Consider the following 19741-nt stretch of genomic DNA (forward strand, 5'->3'; position numbering starts at 1 on the left):
ACGCCGCATTTTAGGCAAGGATTCCGTCCCCTTAGACGTGGTCACGTCCCCGCAGGTACACGCTCCTCCTCCTCCCGCCGCCGGGAAGGGAGAAGCCGGACTCTCAGAGGAGCCCAAGTGGGTGTCCTAGTCCCTCCCCACCGTCTCCGGGCCCCGCCTCCCTCGGGGCTCCGCCTTGTACAGGCCCCGCCTTCCCCAGCCCCCGCCTTTTCCAGGCCTGCCTTCCCCAGGCCCCCGCCTTCCCCGGGTCCCGCCTTCTCCGGGCCCCGCCCCTCGCCTCAGACTCCCTCCGACTCAGACCCTAATCCGCTCGGCCTTGCCCCGCCTCAGTTATGGGAGTGATCCCGCCCCTACGGCCTAGACTCCGCCCCCACCCGCTGTATTTAAGGAGTTGAGCTTCAACGATTGGTCTGAGTCAGAGACCCGGGTTCCTAATTGGCTGTGGTGTACCGCCGGCTTTCCGCAGAGGGGCATGACCCGGAAGTGATTCCTGAAGCTCCGCGTGGGTTCGCAACTGAGGTGCTCGATTGCCCCCACGGTCGCTGTGATGACCAAAATGAAGGCAGATTCGGATGGGCGAGAGGCTCAGGCGGACGCGTGCAGCGGGGAGCGCACTTACCATGAGCTGCTGGTGAATCTGAACCCCATTGCCCAGCCCCTGGCTTCTCGCCGCCTCACGCGGAAGCTCTACAAATGCATCAAGAAAGGTGCGGCGGACCTGGGTGGGCCGGGCCGGGACTCGGGTGGTGGGTCAAGGCCCCCCAGACTGACTCTCCTGTCGTGGCAGCCGTGAAACAGAAGCAGATTCGGCGCGGGGTGAAGGAGGTTCAGAAATTTATCAACAAAGGCGAAAAAGGGTAAGAACCCCCTCCCGCCGGATTTTGCTTTTCAAAACGGTCCCAAAGTATCCCTGCTACTTAGTAAGGTAGTCGGTAAGAGTGCTCTGACAGCCTCATATGCAGAAGATAATTAGTCGGTAAATTCTCTTCAGTACAGATGCCGATACATACTTACTCGAGCTCAAAGGGACACCACGGGGAAAGTGAATTCCAAGGGAAGCGAATCGTATAAGCCTACTCACTTAGGGCAGATCCCAGCTTCATTCATTCAGCGACTATTTACTGAGTGTCTACTCTTTTTCAGGCACTGTGCTATGCGGAGACAATGACATTAATCAACTACACACAAAATTACAAGTTGTAGAAAGAAAAGGACAGGGTGCAGTGAGGATGACTTCATTAACCTACATCTCTCTTTTCTGGCATTTATCAGAATCTGAAACTTACTTGCATATTTATTCCCTGTATCTCCCACTCAAGCTAGACAGTAAGTTCTTTAAGAACAAGATAAAGCCTCTGACTGACTGCTTTATTTCCAGAAGTGTCTGGTACATTGTAGGTGCTCAAGAGATACGTAATGCTTGTGGGGATTTGATGCTCATTGAGGAGTCTGACCTAGGTGGAGTAGCTGAGGTCTGAAGATACAGGAATTGGTGTGTGTGTTTGGCGGGACGCAGGGCATTCTGTGAGAAGAAAGTGGATCCCGGGGCAGGAGAAGGTTGTGGTGTGCAGAAGTGTTAAACTGTCTCATGGGGCTTCGTAAGCCGTGGTAAGTTTAATTTTTGTACTCAAGAGCTTTGGACGCCAGAAGGCTAAAGCCAGGGAGTGACATAATTATGTTTACACCTTAAGATTTTTCTGGAAACTTTGGAAAGGATCAGAGGTGGAAGAAGAGATGGGGAAATTGAGATAGGAGGCTGCTGCGGTGTAGAAGAGGTGAGGGCAATTTTGATTTCGATGGTGATGGCAGAGATGGAGAGAATTAAAGTTGACAGATGAGAGGATTTTCGGACGTGGATAGAGGATGTATGGATGCCAGGCAAACGGACAGAGGGCCCACTCATGAGACAGTGAACAGTGGAGGGGGCCAGATTTGTATGGGAAGATCGCGAATTTGGTTTTAGACAAGTTTTTGAGGTGCCTTTTAAACACATCACCCCTTTGCCCAGAGAACTGTCAGACAGGCCCGTGGCTATTTGGTTTTGCGGCCTGGGAGAGGGTCTGGCTGGAGAGAATAGATTTGGGGGTTGTCAACACATAGATGGCACTTGAAGCCGTGGTTATGGATGGGTCATAACCCATATGGGATGTCAGCTGAGTGCTGACAGGGTAGCCAAGGACCAAGCTGTGGGAACACCAGCACTTAAAGACTACTCAGAGGAAGAAGAGCCTGCAGAGGACGAGAGCCTACAAGACAAAAGGAAAACTAGGGGTGTGCATGCAGTGCTTTGAACCGAGAGCTCTTTCCTTGTGTTTTCCTCTCACTCCCCTGCGGAACAGACTCTTCCTCTGTGTCTTCAGGAGTTCAGAGGCCCTTGCCCCAGAACCCCGACACTTTACCAACTAGGAGCCCTAACTGAGGGTTCTCTGGCAAGCTTTTTTTGGTTCCCTGTCACTCTAGGGACTGAGCCTTACACTCAGGGCCCTTGGGTATGGCCCTGCTAATCTCTTTAGCCTTCTTGTCTGCCCCATCCCCATCCTGGATTCCAAAGCCATCCCTGGCTCCCCACAGCCAGCCCCTGTGTATCTGGTGCCATTCTGATTCTCTCAACCTTAAAGGTTTTTCCCTGCCTCAGCCCCTCCATGGGCTGCCTGGCAGATGTTCATTTCAGCTTTCCATTCAGGTGTCACCTCCTGATTACTCTTTTGATTGTCCAGGAGAGCTGAGCTCTTATTCATTGGCATCCCTCCCATACCTTATCTGTCCCAGCACAATACTATTTGGCACACTTGGTGACATTTACTTATTGCCAAGCAATAGAGATCACCTTCCCAGAGGAATGCACTCACCAAACAAATCTGCACACACTTCTAGAGTTTGGGAGACAAACATTAATAATTAGGCTCCTTGAGGTCAGCGGCCATCGTACCCATCTCTGTGCCCTCAAGGCCCATCCTTAGTGGTAAGGCACTCACAACTGAAAGAGGGGATGAGCAAGCTCGAAATGACAGTGGTTTCTCCCATTTCAGGATCATGGTTTTGGCAGGAGACACATTACCCATTGAGGTATACTGTCATCTCCCAGTTATGTGTGAAGACCGGAATCTGCCCTACGTCTATATCCCCTCTAAGACGGTAAAGAGCATGTGAGCCCCTCGATCTTGGTCAGTGCAGGAGGAGGGGGTCTGGGGTTGGGTGTGTGGCAGCAGGCCACTGTGGGAAAGAGCACAAGCTTTGGAGTTGAGACAGGCCCGGATGGATTCTTGGCTCTGCTGCTTCCTAGATGTGGGACTGCAGATAAGTTTCCTCTCTGCGCTTGTGAAATGGGAATCCCCTTCTCCATGGACAGTGGGAATGAAACAGAAGGTGTACTTGGATGTGTTGGTCCTATTAGGTGGGTGCAGTGTCCAGAGGGGGTGTTCTGGGGACCTGCCACTGTCCTTATCCTTACATAGCAGGGGCCATAGGTCTGGGGTCCAGGGAGTGGGGGATGGCAGGGACCTGGCAAGCACAGGCCCTGCCTAAGGGGACAGCCCCTGCTGGGCTGGAGCCCTTTCACAGTTGCTGGGTGGGAATATAGCCCAGTGTTGCTGGACCACAGCTCGAACATTTGCTGAGTTTAAATGATGGCAACCAATTCAAAATGTTTTTAATGTTGATGGGCAGCACGTCTGTGGGCTGGATTAGGCTGGTGGGTCATCACTATGAGACTCCCTGGTACACAGGTTATGTGGCTTTTTTTCCAAACAGCCTTTCTCTTTCCTTCTCTACAGGACCTGGGTGCAGCCGCTGGCTCCAAGCGCCCCACCTGCGTGATAATGGTCAAGCCCCACGAGGAATACCAGGAGGCCTACGACGAGTGCCTGGAGGAGGTGCAAGCTCTGCCCCCGCCCATGTGAAGGACTTCGGCAGCAACCTGGGCACCTGCTCCAGAAGCTGTTGGGCTGGCGGCAGGCCAGCTGGCTGCCCTCCTGCTGCCCACACTCACAGCATCTCCCTGGTCCCCGGAGGCACGGATTCTTCCCAGACAGCTCCAGCAGCTAGGTCTCCACAGCAAAGCCGGCAACTTCTCCATCATTGCTGTTTCCTGTTGAGCTTCAACGAAGACGGTTCCAAGAATGTGGTGTAGGGGAAGTAAATGCTGAAACTAAAATGTGAGCCTGTGGGTGTTTTTTTTAAACAGCAGCTACTCGTGGGGCCAAGGAGTTGGTGGGCAGGAAGGAGCAGAAGCAGGCTTTCTCACTGGAGAACCTGAGCCCTTCAGGAATGTTCAGTGCCAATGCCTGGCTGTCAGGGCTGGTGCTAGACTCCAGCTGAGCAGACTCCGCTGCCCACCCCCGAGCTTTCCACGCCCGCTTGCAGAGTAGGTGGGAGCTGCAGGGTAAAGCAGCTGAGTGCAGACCCCACTGCACGGAGGCCGGTAGCCCTTGTCAGGGACACCCCAGTTCCTCTTCTTTTTTTCCCCAGGAGCCTTAAATGCCACTGGGAAGCTGACAGAAGCAATTTACCCACCCACAGTAAATTTTAAATAGGTATATGAAGCAAAATGCAAAACCCCAGGCCATCCCTCCTGCCTGGCATAATGGCCCCAGTAATGTAATCCCTTAAACATTTTAGATTTATGGTGCCTTCCTGCTCTCAAAGGCCCCACGCAGGACTCAGTACACCTAGCAACCAAGCTTCAGGCGCCCTGGGAAAAAACTGGAAAGATCTTGGGCTCGAGGGTTGGATCTGGTTTAAAACTCTAAGCTCTCTGATAAGCTGTGAGCCCTTCTGGGCAAGTCATTTCATCTTCCTGCATCCCCCTCAGACTCATTCCTACTGAGAAGGTAATGAGACTTCATATATGCATATGTAAACGCGCCTTGCCCAGAGCCTGACATCTCCCAGCTTTTTCTCCCAATCAGAGATGCAGGTTGGGTTCTTTCTGACTGAGCTGTGTGGCTACCATGCTCCCACCGACAGCAGCAGCCAGGCCACGCCCGGTGCCTGTGTGCCGTGGGCACGTAGTAATGCTTCATCAGTAAAGCTAAAGGGTGGCGCAGGAAGGAGGCCTGTGAATATATTTGTTCAGTTATAAAACGAAGGCATCGGGTTGTAACGTGGACTATTTACAGTGGGATGTGGACACGCAGCTGTGAGGCTGGAACTGGCGTGGCGGTCACAGACCCGGCTGAGCGCAGGGATGGGAGACGTCCGCTGTGCTGGCCAAGCCCTCTGCTCCTCTGTCGGTTGCTACTAAGCAGCAAAAATAAACAGGGAGAGACAGCACGGTATAGAGGCCAGCGTCTCCCTGCCCTCAGAGCCACGGAGCCAGCTGCCCAGTGCAGGATGCTTCACCTCCCACCTTGGCCCCTGCCCATGGTGGCACTCCTCAGCCAGTTGCTCTGAAATGAACCACAGTCCATGGAAGCCAACCACCCCTACCGAGACAGGCCGAGGCTCTTGGATGAAAAATCTCTTTCGGCAAAGTTCAGGCAGGAATCAGAATATGATGCGTTTGCCATCTGCGGGGTTCTGCTCCATGGGACAGTAGGGACACTTCAGCCTACAAGGGGAGGAGAAGCAAGAACGTCTCGGGGCTGGCCAGCAGACCAGTCAAGCCAAGGTGGAACAGCGCACGGGGAACTTACTTTCCTCCGTTAATGAGCTTGTTGAGTGCATCTCGGGAGATAACATGGCCACAGATGAGCTTGATGGGAGGGTTGGAATCCGACGTCTGCTGGCGGAGGATGGGGCACGCAAACACTGAGTGGTACCAGCACTTCATGCCTAGTTCGATCTCAATCTGGGGAGGCCAGCAGAGCAGTGAGTCCCACTTCCTGCGGCGGCTGTCCTCCCCTGCGCCTTCCGCCGCACCTCCCCCTGCCAGGCCTCACCGGTAACTCGTCCTTGTGACTCCAGACCCCGGTGCACTGCCTCTGCTCGATCACAGCTTTGATGTTCATCAGCACAGGCAGCGCCACACAGCCAGAGGCAAAGCTGCAGGACAAAGAGTAGGGGCTGGAGTGACCTCGCCAAGAACCCAGCAGACAAGACAAAAGGACCAGCACACTGTCGTCGGGACATGACTCAGGACAGGGTTCCAAAGTGGCACATGATCAAATTGGTCCTTAAAAATCTCAGGTCACTCATAAAATGTGGTTGTGTGTCGAACTCTAGAGAGTCATTCTAATGCACCCCAAATTTTGAGAACTTACAGGAAAGACAAAAGGAGCATCCGGGGGCAGACATCTGCTCACCTAAGCCACTGCTAAGTCCTGGCTGTGACAGGGGCAGTGATGAGTTTGAAAGGACCCCATCCTGCCTGTCTACCCCTCTGCTGTCACAGTGCACCTCTGCCACTGGCTATCAACCAGGGTGCTTAGAAATGGGGGAAGTGGATTCAGTTCTGACAACGATGGAGTGGGAGTGGGGAGCCGACTGGTTGCAGCCTTGGGTACCAAATACCTACTATGCACAGGGTGGTCACGCAGCACAGACCCGTCCTGTCTGAGGGGCCGGTGATGCTCCTGCTGGGAAGACTGTTCTATAACCCGAGTCCGTCGTAACAAATTGGAGGGTGGAGGCCACCACGCTGGAGCATGGCGTGAGACCCCACAGCCAGGCTAAATAAATGCACCGCCGTGGTGTGGGGTGCGGCGGGGCCGCGTCCAGGTGACCCTTATTCCCTGTGAGGCCCCAGGAGCCTGTCTGCTCGTGGAAGACGAGGACAGCAGTACCTCTAACTCCCAGGTTTGTGTGAAGCCCTGAAAAGAATGTCACTGTAAAGGAACCCTTCCAAAGGAAAGCTCTCAGCATACGTGACTCAGCCACTCTCAGGTCTCCCTGAGGGGAAATGGCTTTGAGAGATGAGCTGGTAAGAGGGCTGGGCTGTGACAATCCAGGGGTGAGGTGCGGGAGACACAGACCTTGTTCAAGAGATCTTACAAAATGGGAAACTTGACCCTGCTGCTGACCTTGTGGTGACCTCGGGCCACAGCTCTCCTAATCTCAGTTTCTCCAACTGTACAAACAAAGGTAATTCCTCCCTGGGAGAATGACTGAGACAGCCATTTTAGGTAGGAGCACCATCCCTCGATGTGGCCTTGGCAAACTGGGTTTCCCTCGAAACCCTCCCACTGGGGCTGTGCCCCCAGGGCCAGCTGTACCTGACGCTGAGGGGGGACTCCACGGAAAGCCCCAGCAGGGAACAAGCATCGCGCGTAAAGGTCTCGCAGATCTCGGCCCAGTGGCTGCTGTCCAGGAGGTGGCAGTAGGGGGACTTCTCCAAGCCCAGCCGCAGGTACACCAGACTGCCCATCATCACCTGGATCTCTAGGAGGCAAGGGGATGTCAGGGCGCAGCCTCTCCCCAGGACTCTGCATCCAGCCCCAGGGCGGGGGCAGGGCTGTGGGGGCAGCAGGGGGAGCAGGCTGAGCCCTGTGGCTCCCAGGCCGGTGACCCGGCCAAGCAGGGATTAAAATGCCCTCCAGCAAAACCGGTTTTCTCTAAAATCCAGTGCTGAGGTGGGGCCTCTGGGCTGCTTCTGTGGGGCGGGGCAGGCGTGACCACGTGCAGCAGGTAGGGAGGGGCTTCAGTTCTCTTCCCACCCTTCCAGTCACATCCAGGCGCCGTCTCAGGTTGGTGCTCACATCTCTATTCTCCAAACACTAGCTAACCTTCCTTTTTAAAAAGCCTTCAGGAGGCAGCAGCAGCTAGCTAAGATTCCGTAACGTTGCTGGTGTTCATTTCTAAGTAAAACGTGAAGTAATAAGCGTGAGTGGAGCTAAAGGAACAGTTACTGGCAGTCGGGGGGCTACTAACTGTGGACATCTGGAAAGTGAGGCTAAAACCGCTGGGGTCTGGAAGTCCTGGTGTGGGGGCCAGTGGGTGGCGGTGCGCTCTGGGTGGGGTGTGTGTGGCGCAGGGCAGGGGCACCCCTGAGGCGGTGTGAGATGAAGCTAGGAGGGTGCATCAGAGGCAGGCAAGGAAGGGCCTTGAGTCTGGAGTTCACCTGGGAGATGGAGGCGCCGGGGCCCCACGTGGGGCAGGGACGGGCAATCCTGCACATGCTGACCCCCGGCCAGAGCCCAGCCGTGCCCACCCCGGCACCCGGGACACACACCCCGCTGGTGCAGCCGAGCAAAGGGCTGGAAGTGCCGGGCGTAGCTGAGGGCCTCCAGCTGCTTCTCGGGGCCGCCTGCCAGGAGGCGGATGAAGTGCAGTCGGTGCAGCTTGAACTCCAGGGAGCTGTTGAGCTCGAGCAGGCGCTGCCTGTGGGAGATGGCCCACCTGGGGAGGAAGGGGCCAAGCGAGCGTGGAGCCGGTGGCGCAAGGGAAAGGGCCCCCGCAGAGCCTTCAGAAGCCTACGTGAGGCCCCTGAGACGGGAGGGGGGCACGTCATGTACCGCGGGTGAGGTGAAGAACACAGACAAGCCCTGCCCCCGCAGACTCCCCAGGGGCCAACTTACTCCAGTGCTGGCCCCAGGTCTTGTTCGTGCAGAGCTTCCAGGATTCGATTCAACTCCAGGAAAGGCTGCTTGAAATCCAAGTCCACATTCAGCGTTGATTCCTGCAGGGAGAGAGAGCAATCCACCCCTGGAGCACAGTGTTTCCAAAACTATCTGCTCTGCACCTAATAAAACCTTATCCACAAAAGACAGGCTAGTGAGGGCCAGGTTTTGCAAGAGAAGCCACAGCCTCCTGCCAGCCACTTGGACCCCTCATTTCCACCACAGTTCTGGGAGGCTGACAGCTGCATGCTGGCCTCCTGGAGGGCAGATACAAATCCCACCCCACCTGTGGGGTACTGGGCACCCATACTGAGTAGCATGGAGAGAAAATTATTCCTTTTCAATCCTCATTACATTCAGGGAAGGTACCCTTTACTTCCACTGCTAGTGCGTCTCTAACCCTAACAAGGCTACTCTGCCATTTTACTCATCTTCCTTTTTAAGAAAGGGATTGTCAGGCACTCAGAACCTGCCTGGCAATCAACTCTAGCTAGAAATTAATAACTTCACTTTTCATTGTAATATTTTTATAGCCACTTTCTATTTATGTCAAAGACACTGATTTCTAAAATAGATTTATTTAAAGAAGCCACAAAAGCAAAAACAAACAAGTAGGACAACGTCAAATTAAATTTAAAGCTTCTGCACAACAAAGGAAACCATCAACAAGATGAAAAGGTGACCTACTGAATGGAAGAAAATATTTGCAAATTACACATCTGATAAGGGGCTAATATCCAAAATATATAAAGAACTCATATAACTCAATAGCAAAAAAAATAAGCAATCTGATTTTTTAAATGGACAGGAGATCTGAATAGATATTTTTCCAAAGGCGGCAACAAAATGGCCAACGGGCACATGAACAGATGCTCTACGTCAGTAATCATCAGGGCAAGGCAAACCAACACCACAGTGAGACACCACCTCACACCTGTCAGAATGGCTGTTCCCAGAAAGACAAGAAAGAACAAGCGTTGGTAAGGATGTGGAGAAAAGGGAATCCTCATTCACCTCTGATGGGAGTATAAATTACTGCAGCCACTGTGGATAACAGTATGGAGGTTCCTCAAAAAATGAACAAGAGAGCTACCATACGATCCAGCAATCCCACTTCTGGGTGTTTATCCAAAGAACCCCCATGTTCATTGCAGCGTTATTTACAATAGCCCAGATGAGGAAACAACCTAAGTGTCCATCGACAGATAAATAATGAAAATGTGATATATATATATAGACATACGATATAATATTCAGCCATTAAAAAAAGGACATCCTGTCATTTGTGATAACACGGATGGAGCTCAAGGGCATTATGCTGAGTGAAATACGTCAGCTGAGACAGACAAATACCATATCATCTCACTTATATGTGGAACCTAAAAAATTTTCTAAAAAAGCCAAGAGCATACATGCAGAGAACAGATTGGTGGCTTCCAGAGGCAGAGGGTAGGGAGTGGGAGAAAACGGTAAACTGTTTTGAGTTTTTTAGTTTAAATAGATTAAATAAAATTTTAAAAATAGATATTAACTCATTTAAAGAAAGAAGGCATCAACAGAAAGGGGCTGGTCTACAATGGAAGCAAAGTGAAGGAGAGGCCTCGAAGGGAACCTGGACTTCCCGTGCGCAGTCCAGACGCGAGGGTGCCCTGCGGGGCCTCCCGCCCACTGGAGACGGGTCTCTGAGAACACGTACACCTATCAGACTCAGAGACTGACGATGCACGTATCTGAGTCATGTAAACAAACTGACTTGTGTGGACACAAAAAATAAAAATAAAAAAGAGTAACAGGGACCTAATGTAAAGAAAACCACCAAGCGGAGAGCCAGCGCTCCCCAGCCGGCCCGTTACCTGGCACAGCTCCTCGGCGACACTGAGCATGCCCTGCTGGTACAGGTGCTCCACGATGGCCATCTGCAGGATCTGCTGCTGCTTCTCCCGCGAGTCCCACACCGCATCGGAGACTACACCGCAAATCTCAGAGTCAAAGTTCTGACGAGGACGAGAAACAGGGCGCTGTGACTCAGGCTCGCACTTCTCGCTCTGGCTTCCTGGGGAGCTCGCTGCGCACCAGTGGCAGGTACTCCCGCCCCCGGGCTGGGGCCGCCCACCTGCTCACCCTGTCAATGGCTTTGCCCACTCGGGAGACACTGCTGTGAATGTCCTTGTGGTCCGAAGCCAGTTTCTGCACGGTGTCTTTTATCTTCTGGCAGCACTGGGACATCACCAGGGAGAGGGTGGCTGAGAGAGGGGTCCCCTGGAGGGCTGCAGAGAAACACTGGCAATGAGTTGGGACCCAGAGGAGCAGACCTTGTCCCGGCCTCCTTATTCTAAATGTCAGCACGGAGGCCCAGGAAGGAGCCCTGAACTGCAGACTGAAAGACTCAGCTTCTCCTCCTGTTCCTGCCACTTTTTAACTGCATGACTTGGAATTGGTCAAGTGGGACAAGCCGGTTCATCTCTTGGAGTCTTCATTTCCTCATCTGCAAAACAGGGGTGAGAGCACCAGCCTTGTAGGTTGCTGTGAATGAAGATGATATGGCACTTAGGTACTTTGTTTTGGCTCATTCAGTCCTCACCATCATGCTCTGCAGGGGGCACTCTCAGGATCCCGTCCTATAGCTGAGGAAGCCGAGGAAGTAACTCGCCAGATCTCACAGCAGTGAGAGATCTGAAGCCCGCATGCCTCACCACCACAGCAGATGGCTCCTTATCTTGAGGGAGATGCCATGCGGGAAGGCTCTGAACCATAAAGCGCTGTCCACTTGTTAATGCCCTTAGTTGCCCAGAGGACACCAGGCAGGCCATGGTCTCCAGGGAAGCTCAGGGACACTTCTGGCTCTGGATTCCAGGGTCACAGTGATTTCCAGCTTTCTGGCTGGGTTGGAGCCACACCAACCACCAAGAGCATGTGAGACTTGGAACAGAGGAGGGCAGACAGGGAATGGAGTCGTTCCTTCCAGCCCAGCATCTACGCCCCTTCTTTAGATGGCAGAACCTCAGTTCAGGGAAGGAAACATGACACAAGGAAGGGAATGTGAGCCAAGAGGGCCAGGGAGCATCTCAGCTCCAAGATCAGAAGCCCTGGGAGACAGACGCATTCTGCCAGGTTATTAAACAAACTGAGGCTGCCGGAGCACCATGGCCACCTCAGGGGACCACTGCTCTGAGAAGGAAGCCAGTGTAGATTGAAGGTATCACCTGAGCACCTAGACCCAGCTGGGCTGGACCTATCAGTCACCTGAGTCTATAAACCCAGCACCCCCTCCCTTTTGTTTGTCTGTTATTTAAGCTATGTGGGCTGGGCTTCTGTCACTTGTAACTGAATGAGTCCTGACAAATACAAACAAGAGGAGGTAGCTGGGCCACCCACCTACTCCTACTAGGATGGCCATCATCAAAAAGACAGGTAATAACAAGTGTTGGCGAGGATGTGGGGAAACTGGAACTCACACATTGCTGGTGGGCATGTGAAATGTTGCAGCTACTCTGAAAAATAGTTTGCCAGTTCCTCAAGAAGTCGAACAGAGAGGTACCATAAGACCCAGCACATAAAAAAGAATGAAGTAACGATTCAACAGGGATGAACTTTGAGAACCTGCGGAGTGAAAGAACATAAAAGACCACATGTTGTATGACTCCATTTGTAGGAAGTGTCCAGAATAGGTAAGTCCATCAGGAGGAAGCAGGTTAGCGGTTGCCAGGGGCTGAGGGAGAAGGAGAAATGGAGTGATTATTAATGGGCAGGGTTTGTTTTTGGAGTGATGAGTATGTTCTGAAATTAGTGAGTGGTAATGACCGTACAATTATGTAAATATACTACAAACCACTAAACTGTACACTTGAAAACAGTGAATTTTATTTTATTGTTCTCTTTTCCTGTTTTTTGTTTTTGTTTGTTTTCTAAAAATCTAGGTAAATTTTAATGTGAATTATAGCTCAGTTAAAAAATAAAGGATATAAGAACCAGGGGTTACCTCTGGTCAAATCTAAGCCAATTTGATCATCAAAATAAATAATAATAGTAATGCAGTATAACCCACTGAATAAAATAAGAATTTATGAGCATGAACTTGAAAAAATAAATACATATATACATAAATACATAAATAAGGGAGATGGGAAAGCTTTTTTCTTTTTAAGAGGGGAGGAAATAATTAGATTTATTTATTAAATTTTTTTTTAATGGAGGTACTGGAGACTGAACCCAGGACCTCCCGCATACTAAGCACGCACTCTACCAATGAGCTACACCCTCCCTTCTTGAAAGCTTCTTTCTTACAGTTGAATGACAACTAATAAATGTATAGGGAATGACAGAGCAGGAAAAATCACTGATATTGCAACTTACTTTGTAATGCTTAATTCAGGCAAGAATTAATGGATGCTAAAATTGTGGGCTGAAGTTTGATAAAGCACAGGAAATTTATAATCTCAAAGTACCTCCCCACAAATTACTTACGAATTAACTCTAAAGAAAAAACTATTAACTTTAGGGCACCGGAACCTGACAGACACCATCATAACCAAGTAACCAAACTTAACACTACCAGTAATGCAACAAATTGATACCTTGTACCTCCTGGTGTGATGCACTGAGAAACACATCAGTTCTGAAGGACTCCTGCCCCAAATGAAAAAATGATGAGAAAACAGCAAACAAGTCCAAACCGAGAGCCATTCTGCAAAATCATGGCCTTAATGTTTCCAAAAATGTCGATGTCATGAAAGACAAAGGCAGGCAGAGAAAATGTCCCAGACTGAAAAAACTAAAGATTAGACATGAAAAACTAAATGCAGTACTTGATCTTGGATTGGATCCTGGACTGGGAAATAAAATTAAAATGTTTTATGAAAATTACTGGATATTGGCAAATTAAAATATGAGCTAGATGTATTAGGTCATAGTATTATACTAATGTTTAACTTCTTATTTTAATAATTATACTGTGCTTATGTAAAAGAATGCCTTTGATCTTAGGAAAGCCACACCAAAGGTTTAGGGACAAAGGAGTATGTACTTCCTAATGGTTTAAAAAGAATTAAGAATATGCAAGAGAACTAATAAAGCAAATGTGGCGACGGACTAGCAGTGGGCGGACCTGGGCGAAGGGTATCGATGCGAGCTCTTTACACTAATCTTGGAACTTTTCTGTAAATGCAAAATTATCTTAAAATGTCTTAAAAACTCAAAATAGAAAAGCAAATTGAAAACAAAGTATACATGAAAATAATCTCAGGTAGATGAATAATTTCTGATGGGCTTTTTGGAAATAGTTCAGACACTTCCATTATCCTCTTTCAAGGAGGCCTAGGGACCCATGTGTCAATGTCCTAACCATCATCCTTCCAGAACCCTGGCACCAAGTAGCCTGGGGGTCCCCGGGGCCCTGAGGGAGGCAGGTGCGGGGCTCTCGTGCAGGGACACCCACCTGCGCTGGCCAGCTCAGCCCGTAGCTGGCCTACGTGGTGCAGCAGCTCCTCCAGGCTCTGCTCACAGTGCTGCCCGTAGGTCAGGAACTTCTGTAGGACCTTGTCCACCTCTCTCTCCACACTCGCGCACTGCTCCATGGCGGCCTCTGCCTGGGGGCACAGGTAGGGTGTCCACTGCATCAGGCCCCATCTGGGCCAGAGGGACATGGTGACAAGGGCTCCCAGATCCCCCTCACTATTCCCATATCGTATCTCAATGCTCAGAAATTCCCAGCCTAACATACCCGTGCCATCACCCCAGGGTGCCCATCGCAGGGTGCAGGCAGGTGTGAGGACAGGGGTTTTTTGAATCATGGTGAGAAAATTACTGTTTTCAGTTCTTTTTAATTTGTTTTGTTTTGTTTTTTGGGGGGGTAGGAGGTAGTTAGGTTTGTTTGTTTATTTATTTACTGGAGGCACTGGGGATTGAACCCCAGACTTCACGTATGCTAAGCACACACTCTACCAATGAGCTATACCCCACTCTCAACTCTTTTCATTAGAATCCTTGTTCCTCTCTTTTTATTTTTATTTATTTACTTTTTCCCCTCTCCTTTTAATCAGAAGAGAGGGCAGGCCTTGCAGAGCCTTCAGCGAGCAGTACTCTCTGTGCGATCGTATGTCACGTGCTTTCACACGTTCACTAGGGCCACCTTCTCCTCAGCGAGTGGACCTGGTTTTCCACACACGACGGAGAGAGAAGCCGTGAAGGCAGTCCTCGAATGGCTGATGTTTGAAAGCGCAGTCTGAGGGACCAAGGCTGATGGCAGTGGCCTGACCGGCCTCACCCACCACTCCCGCCTCAGCCGCTCAGACGGGCGGCTTGTGTTCTGCCAGCAGGAACCTCTGCTCCCTCACAGCTCCGTGCCTTGGTATGCTCCCCACTGTCCCGCCGCTCCCTGACCACTTGAGAAGCCAGCTCATCCTTTGCGAGGCAGCTCAGAGGTCATCTCCCGCCGCTGTCCCCAGCCTGCTCCCGCCTGGCTCCCTCCACTCTCGCCTAGCAACCTTCTGTTTCAGTTCTGATCACTGGGTAATGATCTGGCCGAGGCCTGCCTCTCCCACCAGACTAGAACATCTCTTGCTGTAACACAACCTTCCCTCTTCATTTTACTGTTTAAAGTTCACTTCTCTTGTCCCAGCCTTCCCACCACTGAGGTCCCATGCCTAGGTCCCCTCCATCCCGGGCCACTGCTCCCCTCCATTTCAGAGCAGCCTTCTGCACTGAACACATGGACAATCCTCAGAATGCTGGGGACAGAGTTGATTTCATGCCCCATCCTTCCATCTAAGACAGGATCTGAAGTGAGAGGCTCTGTCCGATGTCCCCTCAAACGTTCAAATCCAGCCAGCTGTTCATTCTCTCAAAGAAGGGTTCAGAGTAACATCACAAAGAGAATCCTGTGTCCAAAGTGACCACCGGGATTCTCCCAGTTTCTCCAGACTCTCTCCCCATTCCCCCAAGCACCGTCAGGCCTGACCTCATCATTTCGGCCCAGCCCGTAGCCACTGCCTCCTTATCAGACAGGGCCTTGAGATGTGTTTACGACCTCTCTCCTTATAATCGATGCTGTCACGCTAGAATTTGTAATCATGGTGTCTAGAAGACTTGCCCCCTCTTCATGCCCCCTGAGGAAATACCCTATAATGCATATGAGCCATTATGGGCAAAATATAACAGGGACACCTATCAGAAATAATAATATAGTTATTATTATTATTGCTATTATTAGTTAATATTTCATAAGGGCTTATTATGCGACAGGAACTGTTCTATTGACTTGGCACGCATCAACTAATTTACTTAATTCTTATAAAAACACTATGAGGTAGGTACAATTACTAGACCCACTTTACAGACGAGAAAATAAAACTCAGAAAGATTAAATAAATTGCCCAAGGTCACGCAGCTGGAAAGTGGAGGACCTGGAACCGAAGCTAGGCAGTCAGGCTCCAGGCTCAAGGGCACTTTTCTGAAACACTTCGCATCACAGTACTCTCTGGACCAGCCTAGCAGGCCACCACCTCACCACGAAGGAAAGCAGCCAGTATTTATGGTTGGAGTGAGTGTAGAGCAACAATTAAGGACAACAAGAAACAGGAAAGTAACCACAGAGCCTGTGAGATGATCAACTGGGAAAGACGGCAGCACAAAAGAATGTAATTTACCCAAAATAATCACAGCTCAAAAAAGGTCAGGACCTCACCACGGTCAAAAGTCTGGCCCTGTCAGACACCAACACCAGGACTATCAAAGGGAAGCCCAAGTCAGCATTTTGAAATTATGTTAAAAAGCTGAGGAAGGAGGTGGGTACAAGATTTTTCATCCCAGTGCTGTGTGTTGCAGTAGCGAGTTGGACACAGCATAGGGGCCTCATCACAGGGGGAAGTGGTTAAGTCAGGAAGTAAAAATGTAGGGGATGCATCTATGGAAACCTGGGTAGAACTGAGAAACCATGTTCCAGATACACCCACAGCAACATCAGTAAGATCCAAAACATGGCACTGAAGGGAAAAGACAAAACAAAATGAAGACCAGGCAGAATACCATTTACGTAGCTTAAAAATACATGCATATGCATACAGCGGGTGGGAAAAGCTCAGTGGTAAAGTGCATGTTTACCATGCATGAAGTCCTGGGTTCAAGCCCCAGTACTTCCACTTAAAAAATATATATATACATGCAAATAAAAGGCTGTGTACCAAAGACATTAGAGTGGTTTACTACGAGGGGTGGGGGTGCTGGAGTAGGGGAGAGAGGACTGAGGATAAAAGGGAATATGCAAGTAAATGCAAAGGAGAAAAAAAAAAAAAAGGCCTGCCCTTTGAATCATTTAAATGTACCAGGAAAGTGTGATCACCTCAATAAAATATTTTTAAATAAAATAAATGAGATGGGAAAACAGAACTGCTTTCAGGTATTCCATCTGAAAAGCCCAGGAGGCCAATTCAGTGCGTACAGGGTGAGCCGCTCTGCCTTAATCACAGTCGGTCATCCTCACCAGGCACAAGGATGAATGAGTGTGTGAGTTTGTCTTCAGGATTAATCCAGTGTAATTTCATTTCCATTGTCCTAAGCTCTCCTCCCCAAGGTGTCACATGGACAGAAATTATCTACCAGGGTGATCACTCCAAAACAACACATCAGATCCTGTCACCCCCTTCACTCATCACTGCCATGGTTTGACATATGAGCCCTTTGCAACTGTACATTCGCTTCCTCGGCACAAGCTGTTCCTGGGTCTAGCGTGCCCTCCACTCTTCTCTGCAAGGAGAACACAAGATGCAGTTTAATCGTCAGCTCCCCCACGAAGCTCTCAATGAAATCTCCTCTGCTTCACAAACCAAACCTCTGTCGAGGCTGCCGTACCACACACATCTGAGTTCTCAGCACTGCGGCACAGTAACTGCCTACTCACACATCTGTCTCCTCCCATGAGTGTGAGCTGCTCAGGGCTGGAGTCCAATCTCATCCTCTCTCCCCTCAGTGCCCAGCCCAGCATTTGGTCCACGGTGGGTGCATCCATTTCCTAACCCTTGGACCAGGAGGACTGAGCTCAAACCTGCCAGGGTTGGGCAGGAAGAGACATGAGTGTAATATTAAAATCCCCACCAAGGCATACATAGGGGTGTTGTCCCCAGTCTTCAGCATCCTTTCTGGAGCCAGGGGGAAGAAGGGAACTTTGTGCAAATTATAGAAAGGTCCCTTTTGCTTGACACAGAACTGGACAACCTCCAATGACCCAACACAATTTTTTGCACCCCGAGCCTCTATCCATTTTTCACCTTACACATCACTCCTCTGCTCAAAACCCAAAAGATTTCCATTGTACTTAGAATAAAATTCCCCTTTCTTGTAATGGCTTACAAGGCTCTACGTGAGTCAACTCCCAATCACCTCTTCAACCTCATCACCTACCACTACCTTAATAGTCATATTCCAACCACACTAGCCTTCTTTCTATTTCTTGAACATAAGTTTATTTCTACCTCAGGGCTTTTGCACTGGCTGTTCCCTCTACCTGGAACACACTGCTCCCAGATTTCCCCATGGCCAGCTCCTTATTAGGGTCTCAAATGCAAACGTCGTTTCTTCAGAGATGCTCTCCTAGACCACAGTATCTAACGCTGACCCCTCCGCCCTACCCCACACCCGTCACCGTCACTATATTATATCACTCTGTTCCTTTTCTTCATTTCGCATCTTTACTTCAAGTTTCAAATCCTTCTTTTGTCATTAACCAAAACTGGAAGGAGTAAAAAGCCCACCACTCTTCATGGACTGCAGTCCCTACTGGGAGTTATAACTGCATTAACGTGCAAATAACTGGCAAACTCCTACTCATCCTTCAAAAGACCTAAGTGGACTGCCCTGCCTGGCTCCCACGTCCACAAGGAGTTACCTCGGACCGGGCCAGGTCGCACTGGGATGGGACGTCTGAGCTCCAGCGACTCCCACCGCACGGGCGGTTCCTCGTGAGTCCTGTGAGTCTGCGGGGGTCCAACTCGCGGCCCGGCCAGACGTCTGAGAGAAAACGAGCCCAAGGGAGGACTGGTCGGGGGGCTCACTCGCAGGACTTCGGAGGCAAGCCGGCGCCCGGCAGCCCGGCGAAGGAGCCGCCCAGCGCGCCGGTGCCGCCCGCCCAGCGCCCCGCCCTCGGGCCGCGCCCGCCGGCTCCCACCTGGCCCCGCCCCCGGGCCCCGGCTTCCGGCGCCGCCGTCCTCGGAACCGGAAGCCGCGGCGGTTGCTCGGCGGCTCGGACTCTCCCACTCGCTGTCTCGCGGAGGGTTGGCCGAGCCTCCCCCTCCCGCGCGCCAGGAGTGGAGTCGCCCGCAGCATCCCGGCAGCTTCCGCCCGCCACCGCTCCCGCCGTCCGGGCGCTGCGCCGGGGCTCCCCCGGGCGCCCGAGGCTGTCGGCCCGCCCGGGGCTCCCGGGGCGGCGGGAAGGAATGGGGGCGTCCTACTGGCTGGCCAGCGGGGGTGCGCGCGGCGGCTCGGCGTCCAGAAGCCCTGTGCCTCCCCCGCTCCCGCCCTCCACCTTCACTCAAAGTAAAGACCTTAAGGAACGACACGAGGCTCGTGAGGGGTCAAGCAGTGGGGCTTTCCCTCGATGGTTCCTTGATGCTGTTTGGGAAACATCGAGTGATGTTTAAAAGAAAAGTCCCTTTTTTCTGCCCTAGCCCTGCTGCTCCCCTAAGCCCATACATAATGCACTGGGCATTCAACAGGAGATTCAAATTCTGCTCAGAGGGACCCAGCCCCTACCCTCCTACCTTCCGTTAGTCGCCATCCTTACGGAGTGCTGGGGGAGACGGGTGGCCCAACTGTCCTAAGGAGGAAGGGTAAGGGTTAGGAAGGAGGAGAGAGGAGGCAGTGACCCCAAACCCAAGCCAGGACTGAATTCACGATTCTCCCAGGCCCTCTTGCTCTGCAGGGAAGAGGCAGAGACGCTCCCTACTTCCTCTACAGGCTTCAAGGACTTGAACTAGAAACAGCCCAAGAGAAAAAATAAATAAAATAGCAAAACAAAACAAACAAAGAAACAGTCCAAGAGACTCGGTCTCTTGTTTCCCTGACTTCCTGCAGCCTTTTAGGGCATTCTCCCTTCCCACTCTGCACGCCTCCTCCCCAAAACCCACAAAGCACCCTTGCACAATCTTGGTTTGTTTTCCGTACAGCACTTGCACAACCCAGTCGTGTTTTCTTTATAACATTTGACTTTAAATTATCCTGAGCGTTTATTTGTTTATTCTATCTTCCCGCCCCTAATC

The 19741-nt window shown here is 51.1% G+C and overlaps 2 protein-coding genes across 12 annotated transcripts; one reads left to right on the forward strand and one right to left on the reverse strand.

The window, feature by feature from the left end:
* Positions 1 to 459: 459 nt before the first annotated feature.
* On the forward strand, positions 460 to 4153 carry NHP2 (NHP2 ribonucleoprotein). The gene is made up of 4 exons (XM_010946176.3): positions 460 to 707; positions 788 to 857; positions 3030 to 3135; positions 3774 to 4153. Exons 1-4 carry the CDS (start codon positions 548 to 550, stop codon positions 3897 to 3899), a joined length of 462 nt encoding a protein of 153 aa, XP_010944478.1. The 5' UTR covers positions 460 to 547; the 3' UTR covers positions 3900 to 4153.
* An 884-nt stretch (positions 4154 to 5037) lies between these two features.
* Positions 5038 to 19583, reverse strand: RMND5B (required for meiotic nuclear division 5 homolog B). 11 transcript variants are annotated; one of them, XM_010946177.3, is made up of 12 exons: positions 19244 to 19583; positions 19028 to 19094; positions 18373 to 18494; positions 13930 to 14080; positions 10617 to 10762; positions 10349 to 10489; positions 8454 to 8554; positions 8108 to 8274; positions 7152 to 7317; positions 5880 to 5982; positions 5634 to 5788; positions 5038 to 5548 (listed from the first exon to the last, which is right to left on the reverse strand). In XM_010946177.3, the coding sequence occupies exons 4-12, from the start codon at positions 14066 to 14068 to the stop codon at positions 5485 to 5487; spliced, it is 1182 nt and encodes a 393-aa protein (XP_010944479.1). In that variant the 5' UTR covers positions 14069 to 14080; positions 18373 to 18494; positions 19028 to 19094; positions 19244 to 19583; the 3' UTR covers positions 5038 to 5484. The 11 variants fall into 11 exon arrangements, 9 of the variants coding, with proteins under 9 accessions (XP_010944479.1, XP_045365989.1, XP_045365990.1 ...); XR_012501528.1 differs by lacking the exons at positions 19028 to 19094; positions 19244 to 19583 and having other exon boundaries at positions 5038 to 5235; positions 5428 to 5548; positions 18373 to 18642; XR_012501527.1 differs by lacking the exons at positions 19028 to 19094; positions 19244 to 19583 and having other exon boundaries at positions 5038 to 5238; positions 5428 to 5548; positions 18373 to 18642.
* Positions 19584 to 19741: the final 158 nt, after the last annotated feature.

The sequence above is a fragment of the Camelus bactrianus genome, chromosome 22 (assembly GCF_048773025.1).
Source record: "Camelus bactrianus isolate YW-2024 breed Bactrian camel chromosome 22, ASM4877302v1, whole genome shotgun sequence".
Taxonomy (NCBI): Eukaryota; Metazoa; Chordata; class Mammalia; order Artiodactyla; family Camelidae; genus Camelus; species Camelus bactrianus.